We start from the raw sequence: 12,250 nt of genomic DNA, 5'->3' as shown, positions 1-12,250 counted from the left end.
GCCACCTTCGACAACAGCTAACACTTCCGGGCCGGCGGTACACTTACTACAGTGCCGCCGGCCACCTCCGACAACAGCTAACACTTCCGGGCCGGCGGTACAGTGACTACAGTGCCGCCGGCCACCTCCGACAACAGCTAACACTTCCGGGCCGGCGGTACACTTACTACAGTGCCGCCGGCCACCTCCGACAACAGCTAACACTTCCGGGCGCCCCTGCTGCAAAGCGTAGCGCATTACAACCTTGATATTATCGTAAACACTACACCGGCTGAGGCTTTGAAGTTATCGTAAAATGCTTATACACTGAGAACGGAAGCCAAATTTGTGAATGTTATGTTTTTACAATAATAACGCTATCCCAAAACAGTCATTTCTGCTGTAATAGTTTACCAGTTGAGTAACAATCGATACTGCTGCACTCATATCTACTGATTGTGACAGCAGGTATCATACTTTGATATATAAAAGAAGAGGTTACCACATTTTGCTTACATTACGTTGGCATCTTCGTAGCAGATGTCGTTACCGGACATGGTACCGGAATAACGCAGGTGTGTATAAAAGTAATCCGAATTTCCCAATAACAAAAACACGGTAATTCCAGATATTTACAACATCTCCACTGTAGTACGCATTAGAAGAAAGAATAAAACCGATTAAAAACTGGAAAAAAGTAACTGGCTAGGCGTACACGCCGCAGAAACGCACTGCACAGTATTCGACAACGTGATACGTAATATGTCCAGACTGCAGACTGTTTTGATCATCTGGCCAATTTCGTACATTCCTTGCACTGCTTCAAGCTTTTCGTAATCAGCTGTTAATTTGTTCTTATTGGCGTTATGAATGCGCAAGTGTTGCATCCGAGGCGGTATGCGCTTCCAGCTGTTTTAAAACAAAAGATGTTTTGCGTTTAGGGAACACTGGTCAGACTGGTAACCGACGGCCTAGTCAGACTGGTACTCTACCTGAATTCTGCTCGGTTAGACTACGCAGGAATCTTTTGACATAGGTAAGCGAGTCAGAACGATATCAGACGGCCGAAAGGAAAGAGAGGGAATTGTCGGATTGTCATCTCGCAGAGCGAAAACAAGTGTGCCAGCAGTATTTGATGCCGGCTGGTTGCATTCTGTAATGCCGCTTCTACAGACTGGATTAATCGTGCTGGTTACACGGTTAAAAGCGCAAAGTCATAGCATCCGATAGAAATGCGGTAGAAATTTAAAATTATTAAAAAAAATTTTATTCCGTTCTGATAAGAAGTGGTTCCGTTCCGCATTAATTCTTAGATTCCGTTCCGACTAAAATTATTATTCCGTTCCATATTCCGAAAATTTTCTTCCGCATATTAGTATTCCGTTCCAAGTATACATTCGGTATTCCGTATTCCATTCCGACCAAAGGTGTAGGCCTATCGGTGGACTTCCAAACGCTATGACAGATTAACGCAATCACAATCAATAATGTTCCGGAATGTACAATGAATACTTAGGTTTTCTTAGTTCTTAAATAGGTTTCTTAATTAGGTGGTTTTCTTAATGAAGTGGTATTATTCAAATGATTTCTTAGGTTTCTTAGGTTTTCTTAAGTTCTTAATTAGGTTTCTTAATTGGGTTTCTGAATTAACTGGTCTTCTTAGGTTCTTAGGTTTTCTAATGTTATTCTAGGTATATCGGTTTCCGAAATGTTATTCTTGTTTTTAATAGATTTCCTTGTTTTTGTTATTTGTTTCTTAATTTTTCTTATGTTTTTGTTTTCCTTACGTTATGCTTTTTTATGTGGTCTTATGTATTCTCATTTTTCTTTTGTTTCTCTAATTCCGAAATTATGTAATTTTTGTTATGCTTTTTTATGTGTTCTTATGTATTCCCATTTTTCTTTTGTTTCTCTAATTACTTTTTTATGTGTTCTTATGTATTCGTTTCGGAATTTTTCGGTTTTCGAAATGAACGCTTTCCGAAATGAATGGTTTCCGAAATGAACGGTTTCCGAAATGAATGGTATCCGAAATAAACGGTTTCCGAAATGAATGGTTTCCGAAATGAATGGCTTCCGAAATGAACGGACACCGTGGCGGCAAGTACAAATTTCCGTCAAGTGCAGGGTAAGGGTACAGTACTGTTCTATTAGTACGAGTAAATTGCAATACCTAATCGCTTGTTTGCGGCAAAGCTATCTACGAGACATCAACTCTAAAAACCTCGTATTGAAAGTTATAATTTTAATAATTCTAGTTTTCTGGCATGCCGTATTTTATCGCGTCCCAGAGGGATAGCACACCAGGTTTGATCCTTTGCCATGCCAGTGGCAACTCCACAGGCACTTGCCAGGGCCAGGTTTTACACCCTCGCACGATTACGATGCGATGAGTACTCCCGTGCTTACTTAACCGAACCAAACTGCAAGCTGATGGGTTGTTCATCGCAACCTACTCGTGTGGGGCAGGATCGCAGCACCCAACGGTCTGCCAAATATATTCCGTCTGTAGAGCTTTTTTCATCGGGCATTCTTGTACCGGTTCGTGTTCTCCATACTCGAGATCGGCATCGTTGAAAAACTCGTACTCCATTCCATCAGGTACAACGTTGGAATCACGGTCAAACTTATCCAGCCGCCAACTGAAAGACGGCAGATTCGCCGGTTCAATTGTGAGTATAAATCTACGTGACGGTCCATCAGAGATCAATTTTGGCAGTGGTTTCAGACAGTCCTCCCCGCAATATGCATGTTTCTGCCTCAGTTCTACGATTTCCGCCCAATACATGTTCTGAGCTGGATGGTTTTTAATTCCCTGATCGTACAGCTTGGACTTATAAAAGATCTGGTAGGGAAGCCTTTTTAGTAAGCGCATGTTTACATTGCACGAATATAACTCACGGAGGAACGAATGCAGCGACATGTGAAAATCTGTTTGAAAATCGGCAAGTTCCGGTGAACTGGGGTGGAACAGTTCCACCATTGGCCGGTTGTTGTCATCCACGGCTGCGCGTAATCCAATTTCAGCCATAACAACTGGGGTGCATTCAGTGGGACCATTCTTCCGTAGATGGTTCAGGTGCGCTGTGTGCCCCTTGCAGAGCAAAAAATCGTCTTCAGGATCTGCTCGGAGCATCGCTAAGATTGCAACTACTTCTTTTGATTTATCGCTTAAGTAGCTCTCCTCCAAAAATGGCACGGGAACTCGTGTAATAATTACCTCAGCATTTTGCGGATCATGTTCGTCGCACCACGCCCATTCGCAGAGCCAACACGGCCGATAGTTGCAGTAACGATTTTTAAATTCTGCAGTTAAAATTAAGGATTATTACTTTATCCAGCCAAAGCTGAAACGCATACATATAGTTATGCCTGCAGTTGTAAACTCATTAAAAATTTAAATTATCAAAATTTAAACATTGGAAAACCACCAAAATCGTTGTCGATATGTATTAAACGCAAGAAATAACCTGCCAGTTTATATTCGTTTGAGTACATTACTTTTTTTGAAGAACTGACAACTGACAAGCGTCTTACCTAAGCATTTCGTGCAATTTTGTCGGTGAATAAGCCAGGAACTTTTCTCAGCGTACCGACTAACCAAATAGTGTAAGAACGGCAGGAGCAGTGAACCAAAAACATTCCCAACCAGTAACGCATAATACATAGAAGACTTAGCAGAAAGTGGAAATGTCGAGCCGGTATGACACTGAATAGTGTTAGTCCAGTCAACATGCGTCACCAGCGCGTAGACTACAATCGCCACACCTTGCAAGATCGTCCCCAGGACGCACCCCATCATCGTCATCGTGGTCGTCACCGGCACCAACAAAAAGTATCCCAACGTTGTCAACAGCTGGCTGATAAACGCACACGCGGGTCCGACATACCGCTTCCAAGATTTTTTTGGAAACGGTGCTGAATACTTCCGCCGATAGGAGAGCAGTAGAAACACCGCAATGATCGCCGCTTGGATTGCAGCAACTGCCAGCGATGCCTTCCAGTTGACAACGATCAAAGAAATAAGAATATGATAGCGACACGCGATGTAAAAGAAATTTGTGACCCATCCACAGAAAGCAGAAAGATGCGGTTTTAGCAGTTGATTTGCGACTTCAACATCCACATAATGCTTGTCCAGAAAAACCTTGCTGTTGAAGGCGCATTTACCGGGGAGTTGTGCGCAAAACGGAAAGTACTTGGCGATGGAGCAGAAAGAGAATGCCGCGGTGATGGCGGCTTTGCTCCAGGGAAATAATCCCGTGGCAGTGAGGATCAGCAAGATCATCAGCTGAGGATTTGCTTCGTACTTAATTTCAGTTAGCTGTGCATTTTGCAGTTGCCAATCTTGAAACTCGATGTCGGCACTGTACGTGTAATATTTCGTGAATTCTCCGGAATTTCTCCACGCCCTTACGTACGATATGCATCTACATGCAGACTGTTCTCATTAGGGGAAAGTAAATTTATTAGGGGGAATATATCTGAATGTAGTGTATACATATGAATTTTTATTCAAATACGTTATGACGTATACATTATAAATATAAATACGTTATAACATATAAGAATTTTATATACCGTATACTGAATTTACACAATCAGTATGTATGGCTCCCTTTTATTCCATCAAATTTTAACATACAAGCTGCTGGAATTCTTACCGGACAACGAATGTGACGGGAAAGATGTCCAGCATGAAGGCCACAACTGGATAGGCACGCTCTTCAAATGGCCGTACTTTTCTTCTGGTAAGTCGTTCTCCAGTTTTGAAGACTAATAAATTGTCTTCAGACTTAATTAAACTCTGTCGCGCTAATCGCCAGTTAAGCGAAGCTGCTTTTTCCCAACGTTGATGAGTGACAAAGCGTTGTTTTACTGCGGAGATAAGAATTGGAAGGAACGGCACGGTAGTGATGAATACCAGCCAGGCAATGGCAATGCCGCATTTATTTTCTCCCCATAAATGAACAATAAAAAATATATCGCTGCCGATGTCAAAGATGGCTAAAAGTACGGTAAAACCGCCAAACATTACTATCAAACGAATCCACTGAAATGTGGCGCAGGATGCGTGGTGCGGTATGGGGAAACCATACAAAAAATGACCGACAGCCATTCTTGCTGCGATGCAGAACTTGTGCACTTGGTTCATCTTGAACGACTTGTAACACGCCAGTAGTGGCGTTTCTTTCTTACTGAAGTTGCAGTTAGTGCGAGTATGGCGAGCTGTTCAGCAACGGAGACAAAGTAATGCAGTTTTACGTAGCGGTTTTAAAATGTTAAGCAGCGAAGGAAAAATAGCATTAACCGTTATCAAGATTAAAACTCCTTTGCGCTTTGCAACGTAGCCATCGCAGCCGGTTTCTGTGTTTTTGCCGGCAGCTGTGCTTCAGCGTTGCTGTGGATTACGATATTTAGTAGTGAGTTGTCAGTTATATGTCGTATGTATTGTCGTTTTTAAAGGAGTGATTAATGAATGCAGTCCAAGCCGGCATAAGTTGCAACTCAGAAGGAAATTTTGCAGACAGGAAGCAGCCGTACCCAGCTTGACGCATCGTCTCCAGATGACGCTTCAGATGATGTTAGTTTTGCGTTCATATTATACTGTAGAATTGGCAGCCATCAATTCATGCAAATTTATTGCGAAATAAAATCAGTTATCGTAATTTTACGTTAGCCAGTAAATAGAAAGCAATCTGAAGACTACGAATGCGGTTCCGAATACGAATCCCCGCCTCTTTTGCATGCGTCATAGCCGTATTCGTTTCGTAAACCTTCCGTAAAGCACGAAATTTAAGCTTTGAATCGTAGCGTGTCTCCGGATAGCTGTCGATTCTGCCTGTCTTGATGGAATTTCGTTTGCTTTGGATTTTAAGTAGAGAAAACATTCCTCTTTTTTATGAGCTTAAAAAGTTTTTGAAAACTCTTTTCACAATTTAAAAACAAATTTTTGATTGATATGAGGTATCGCAATTGAAATAACGTTAAAAAATGCAGCTTGTACGAGTCGTACAGGCGTACGCAACGAGCTCTACCGACCAATAGGAAAATTCTAAAAGAAGCTGGATCGAGTGCAGCTAGTTAGCTTGCAGTCGCCGACTTGGGCGGTTGAGCGCTTCCGGTCTAAAGCAGCTTTTACCTGACCACTTCGGCCGCGCTACGTTTCGGGCGGCACAGCGACATTTCGCCGCGGACAACTAGTCGCAAGACTTTTGGACGCAGACATTTCACCGCAAGGCCATCTCGTCTCGCGACCTTTCGTCGCAGGACATTTCGTCGGTAAGACTTTACGCCGCGAGACTTTCCGTCGCACAGCCGTTTCGACGCAAGGAAATTTCGTCCCAAGACATCTCGACGAAGGACATTACGCCTATTAGATAAATGATTTACTAAGCGAACTAAAAGAGTCAGAAAAGGAGAAACTGGAAAACAAAAACCAAACAAACAACCTAAGAAAACCAAAGAAACCAAAGAAACCTAGAAAAGAAACCTAAGAAAACCTAAGAAAACCTAAGAAACCTAAGAAACCTAAGAAACCTAAGAAACCTAAGAAACCTAAGAAACCTAAGAAACCTAAGAAACCTAAGAAAACCTAGAAAAGAAACCTAAGAAAACCTAAGAAAACCTAAGAAACCTAAGAAAACTAAGAAACCAAAGAAACCTAAGAAAACCTAAGAAACCTAAGAAACCTAAGAAAACCTAAGAAAACCCAAGAAAAACTAAGAAGAAATAAGACGACCCAAGAAAGTCAGAGAAATATTAAAAACTTAAGAAAAACAAAAACAAGCCTAAAAAACTGAAAAAATTAGTGAGAATTAAACGCGGTTAATTATTTTGCGGTAATCAGTCGCATCGTTCGAAACGTCCCAAGACGAATTATCCGAGACCAGACGTCTTGCGTCGAAATGTCGCAAAGGTAAAATGTCTCAAAGCAGAAAGTCCCAAAACGAAGTGTCCCAGTGTCCGAATGTCCGGCGACGAAATCTCTTCGCGGCGAAAAGTCGCGCGTAGAATTTGAGTGCGGCGAAATGTCCCACTCCCAATTGTCCGGGTGCGGTTTCGGGCACTTGTTATCACTTCGGCAACATACAGTTCGCCTTGCTCACTTCGGTCCGCACTCTATTCGGCCACGATTATTTTGGGTACATGACATTTTGGCTTTTATTTTTCTTGTGTCAAGTTGTCAGTTGTTACTTAGTGTTAGTTGTAAAGTGTAAGCTGCTTACACAATTTACAAGAAAACCCGAGTCCCCGAGGTCGCCACAACAATACGGACCATACATGAACAGCTTGACCTGAGACTTTCTAGTTTTTTTTTAAAAGAGAAACTATTTGTTCTTATCAGTTTTTTTAGGTTTTTTAGGTATCTTTGGTTTCTTCGATCATACGTTTTGGTTTTCTTCTGTTACATTAATTTTTTGAATTATGAGAGAGCTGAAGTTGCAAGTGAACGTGGGATTCTGTGTTCTGTTCCAACAAAGTTTGTTTCTTTTTCTGAATGTTAACTGATAAATGATCTGTTATCAGGTAGACACAACGCAACGCAACGCGTCAATACGCAACCATCAATACGCTTAGGTTATAGATATTAGCTTTATTTGTTGGCTTCTTTCCTAATAAAGTAGGTGTTGATCAAATTTTATAGAAACAGATAAAAGTTGGCACAATGCATCGACGCATTCATTTAATCTTCTTACTAGACTGCAAGTTTGCAAATTTTTTAATTATTGATAATAATATTAACATTGGTCGAACTCTGCCTAAATGTACATAATGTGGTCGAATGTGAGTGGTGGCCGAATAAGCGCAACCGAAGTGTAAATGGCCGAAATCATCGATACCAACCGTTTCGACATCTGTTTCGGTCCGAATGCATTGTCAGATCTCTGATGCGGTTACGAACCCCATTTCAATCCGTGTTCGTATTCGGTTCCGTATTCGTAGTGTTTAGATTACTTTCTAATGTGGAAAGCGGAATCGTTTACACATATTAAACTAAAAGTGTTAATTCTTCTGCACAGTCATAAAACCTCGTCTACGTAGTATGTAATATTATGTATTCGTGTTTCAAAGAAAGACTTTGTTCGCCATACCACAGATTGCACTGCCGGTCCGACAAGCTAATTTAACCGTCTAAATCGATAAAAAATGTACGGTCCATTCGGTTCGTTCCTGAGCGCCACAAGGATGTCGAGGGGATCGTTGAGGTAGCTTTTAAGTAGAGTCCGTAAACCGCTAAGATTTTCAAAGCGAAACGGAAATTTTCAGCATTTTTCGCCAACTTAGCAGAACTTAACTGCAATCAAAATTTTGAAGTAAAACAACGAAGCTTAGCGCTTTTCCCAAACCATTTAGCGAAACTTAGCGAACACGGAAAATATTTTTTAATTGTTAAGCGAAGCTAAGCGAAAGTTTCAAATGAATAAAGACCTATTTTTGATAATCAAAACTTAAAGAAAACTTTTCGCTGACGCACTGGAATGCAAGCAGAAGTCAAAGAAACAGCCAAATTTCGCGCGAAGCGACAAATTTTGTCAGAAATTCAAGTAAAATCAATAGTAAACGTTCTAAATAGGTAAAAATTTTATCTCTGGTCAAGATTGTAGAACCACACACGGTTTGCCGGTATCCACCATGGCGGAAGGGTGGGGCAATCAAAATCAACGAAGACGTTATCGCCATCGATGCCCTGCGGCTGCAGGTATTCAGATAGTACTCTCTGTCAGTTACTCACTGTCAATACTTTGTGGAAGCCACTGACGTCAGGTAAAATATTCAGGAGAACCGCTGTTAAAATGAGCCGCATGTAATGTACATGTGTTCTGCATGTACGCACGTATTCAGACAAAAAAACAGACAGAGCAAAAATTGTGATGAACAGCTTCCTGGGGATTACACAGCGCATACATCTGACGGGATCTTAATACAGTACAGTAGGACGACAACATCTCAGACACTGTTTAGTCCGGCCGTTGTTGTGTCCTTGCTGGTCATTGCAGGCTGCCGTGAACACCGGGCAAGGTATGTGCAAATATCCGTATACCTGATACGAAAAAGCACTTGGTACGAAAAAGCCAGATCCCAGATTGCACTGTCCGAAGAAAAATTGCAAAAAAAGACAAGGAACAAAATTGCATCCGTATGGGAGCCGATGCACACGGTCTAAATATGTATATTTCTCGCAATATTACGCCTCCGTCCCAAATGGGCAAACATAGTCTTGCGCTAGGATCCTTAGACTAAGATTGCCAATTGGAAGGTTGTCGAAATCTCTGAGATTCACACCTTCATACAAGACTTGGGAGTCGGCGGGATGGTCTATTCCATAACTGCAAAACTCCACAGGTTGCAACACAATATTTGTATGAAACTACGAATTACAGGTGTAATGTAAGCATAAAAATTTAGAAGTACATAATTTGACCGCCAAGAGAACTGACGATATCGTATTAAAACGTGCAGCCGACCGGCAGCGTATAATAGCGCTTGAAGTGGATTGTATGTGCACTGGGGCCAATACTGGCCCAGACTCCAACTCTGACTCTGACTCTGACTCTGACCACTCAAACTCTGACTCTGACTTTTCAAAGTCTGACTCTGACCGCTTAAAGTCTGACTCTGATTCTGAAGGTTTCTTAGGTTTCTTACGTTTTTCCTTAGGTTTTTAAGGTTTCTTAGGTTTCTTAGGTTTCTTAGGTTATTCTTAGGTTTCTTAGGTTTCTTAGGTTATTCTTAGGTAGTTCTTAGTTGCTTAGGTTATTCTGAGGTCAGAGTGAGACTTTGTACAGTCAGAGTCAGAGTTTGGACAGTCAGAGTCAGACTTCGAGTAGTCAGAGTCAGAGTTTGAGCGGTCAGAGTCTGAGTCAGAGTCAGAGCTTGTGCGCGGGCCAATTGTGGCCCTACAATACTGTATTACAGCGGATGCAGCCAGTGAGCGTACGCATCGTCAAACAGAATTGCGGTAAATTTTTTCCTCCTGTCAAAGCCACATACTCGCAGACACGCCCCTGTATAACATACTGTAATTGTACTATCGGTGTCAGAGTGTTCACCGGCTTTTCACATGAGATTGTGTTGAGGAACTCACTAATGCAAGTGATGCTGGAATACGTTCCATTTCTCTCCCGGATACGGCACAGTGCGAACCCAGTCGGCTTGCAGGTCCGCAGTTGTTCTTTAGCGAGCGCATCCACGGGACGACAGTGCTGGTCCAGCGTGCTCGTCACGCGGTAAAAGCTGTCGTCGAGACTCTCACCGCCATCCAGACGCAAGTAAGGAATTTCGATGAGGACACTCTCTGGCTCACTGGAACTGTTATAGCCCGGCATCCGGTAGGTCACGGACGTTATCTGCGGTTTCTTATCAAAGTTGACATTGAAGTTCACACTGTAATGCGACAGTATTAACTGCCGGGAGATCTTTTGCCAGTGCAACCGGCGAATAGGATTAACAATTCGTCCAGCAGCAGTGAAACAAAGGCGATCCCGTTCATCCCGCGCAGTTAATGCTGCAATCGGAAGTGGCCGTATTCATTCAACGCTCATTTTCCAGTGCTTAACCAGCAGCGCCGATAGACGGATGTTGTTAGTGGCGAGGATGGTGGCGGTAATCGGGTAATGTCCAAAATGCAGGCACTTTGGTAATACTCGCTAACATCATCGCTCAGGTTAATCAAGGCCAGAAATTTCGTAGCACTGTTGACGGCACGATTCAGTACAAACCCATAAGGGTAACTTTGGGTGGCTCTATGGAATGGTGAAATGGCATTGCTGCTACAGTCGATCACGACGCACACCGCCGGATTAGAAGCCAACAACAACTTGCTCCACAAGGCGCGCACTCTATAATTACAGTCAAGTGAGTCAACTAGCGTCAGAGAACCAGTATAAAGCGCCAAAGTTCTTCTGATATGCCAAGCGTACTGTGTTTCTGTGGTCAGGGATAACCAACAATGGTATAGGTCAACTGCGTTTAGGGTAACCGATGCGCGTCGGGTAACGTAAAAGCGCATAAAAATCTGTCCATGACTCAGTGAAAAAATTAATCGTCCGACCGTTAGTCGAGTACGTTTCCGCCCAAGAAAGAAATTAGACAACAGTGGAACTGGAAAACTCGATTTTGATGCTGTAATGTCGTGAAACGTGGTATTACGTCAAAAATGTTAATTGTGATGGATCTGGGTCGCTGGATGTACTTTTGATCCAAACAAATAAAAATTTTATTGATCTGTGCAGGAGAGCGGGTTTGGGTAATGGTTGCGCTTCGATTTCGAAGCGCAAGAGTATGCTCTACGGGCACGAAACGCGGACGGGTCAGCTGAATACCCATCCCAGAATTCTGGTTTACCAGTCAAATCGTTTACCTGCTTACCCGCCATGACGTCATGATTTTTACCCGAATGCCGCTTGCGCGACGCGTAAGGCTTACACAGAGCAACTGACCTATCGCGATATAAATTCTGCAGTAGTTGGCGTCTTTACAATAATTTTGCTTATTGCAGAAAGCAAAATATTTGTGACCTATAGACCGAGCCGGGCGCGTGCCGTGTTGCATATCGATTGGTTGCATCCTACCGTTTCGCTACGATCTGTGCGTGCACGTCCAAGTTAAGCAGAATTCCCGCTGTGATATCGATTGAAAGGTGCCTAATCCGGAAACCGAAATCGGCTGCAAATAGGTGCATAAAACAAACTCCTGTTAATCAATCGCTGCGAGATGCTGCCTAGCTAGAGTATCTCCATAATTATTGCGACAATAAAATATGCGTCCACCTAAACGGCAAAAATTTGTGGGTTGGCTTCAACTGTCTGTGGCGATGTCATAAAGTATTATGTAATTAAATAAATATTTTATTTAATATGTGCTATGCGAGGATAGCCTCGTGGACTTGGCAACCGGCTACTAGAATTATGCCTTTAGATGCCCAAGTTCGCTGTTTGTTGTGTTGAGTTAAAGGACGGTCACTTAAGATAAGATAGCAGTCAGCTCACGACATGACACCGTTACCTGGCTTTGTCGTTAAAAAGGGTCGCGGAAACTCTAATTTTTCGTAGCGAATAAGAAGAAGCTTTTGGAAGGTGGATGCAAATTTTTGGACTGTTCTTGAACGTCCGGAATGCAGTTGCATTTTGCAGCAGCAGCGCGCGAAAACATAGCTTGGACTCAAGGAGTGAAATCGTCCGCCATGGGCAACAAGTAATACGATCCCCTTGCTGTCAGGTCGTACAGAAATTCGATCTATAAAATCGCTTGCAGCGAGATGAATAGC

At 42.6% G+C, this 12,250-nt stretch overlaps 1 protein-coding gene across 2 annotated transcripts; it reads right to left on the bottom strand.

Annotated features, from left to right (window-relative positions):
• Positions 1-2,301: 2,301 nt before the first annotated feature.
• LOC129594582 (uncharacterized) lies at positions 2,302-5,246 on the bottom strand. Of its 2 annotated transcripts, XM_055491321.1 has the most exons (4): positions 4,644-5,246; positions 3,517-4,409; positions 3,200-3,285; positions 2,302-3,073 (listed from the first exon to the last, which is right to left on the bottom strand). In XM_055491321.1, exons 1-4 carry the CDS (start codon positions 5,132-5,134, stop codon positions 2,432-2,434), a joined length of 2,112 nt encoding a protein of 703 aa, XP_055347296.1. In that variant the 5' UTR covers positions 5,135-5,246; the 3' UTR covers positions 2,302-2,431. The 2 variants fall into 2 exon arrangements, with proteins under 2 accessions (XP_055347296.1, XP_055347295.1); XM_055491320.1 differs by having other exon boundaries at positions 2,302-3,285.
• Positions 5,247-12,250: the final 7,004 nt, after the last annotated feature.

This window comes from Paramacrobiotus metropolitanus, unplaced genomic scaffold (assembly GCF_019649055.1).
Source record: "Paramacrobiotus metropolitanus isolate TYO unplaced genomic scaffold, Prichtersi_v1.0 Parri_scaffold0000069, whole genome shotgun sequence".
NCBI classification, from domain to species: Eukaryota; Metazoa; Tardigrada; class Eutardigrada; order Parachela; family Macrobiotidae; genus Paramacrobiotus; species Paramacrobiotus metropolitanus.
Note: the sequence above shows the minus strand (reverse complement) of the source record. Positions and strands in the feature narration are given on the sequence as shown.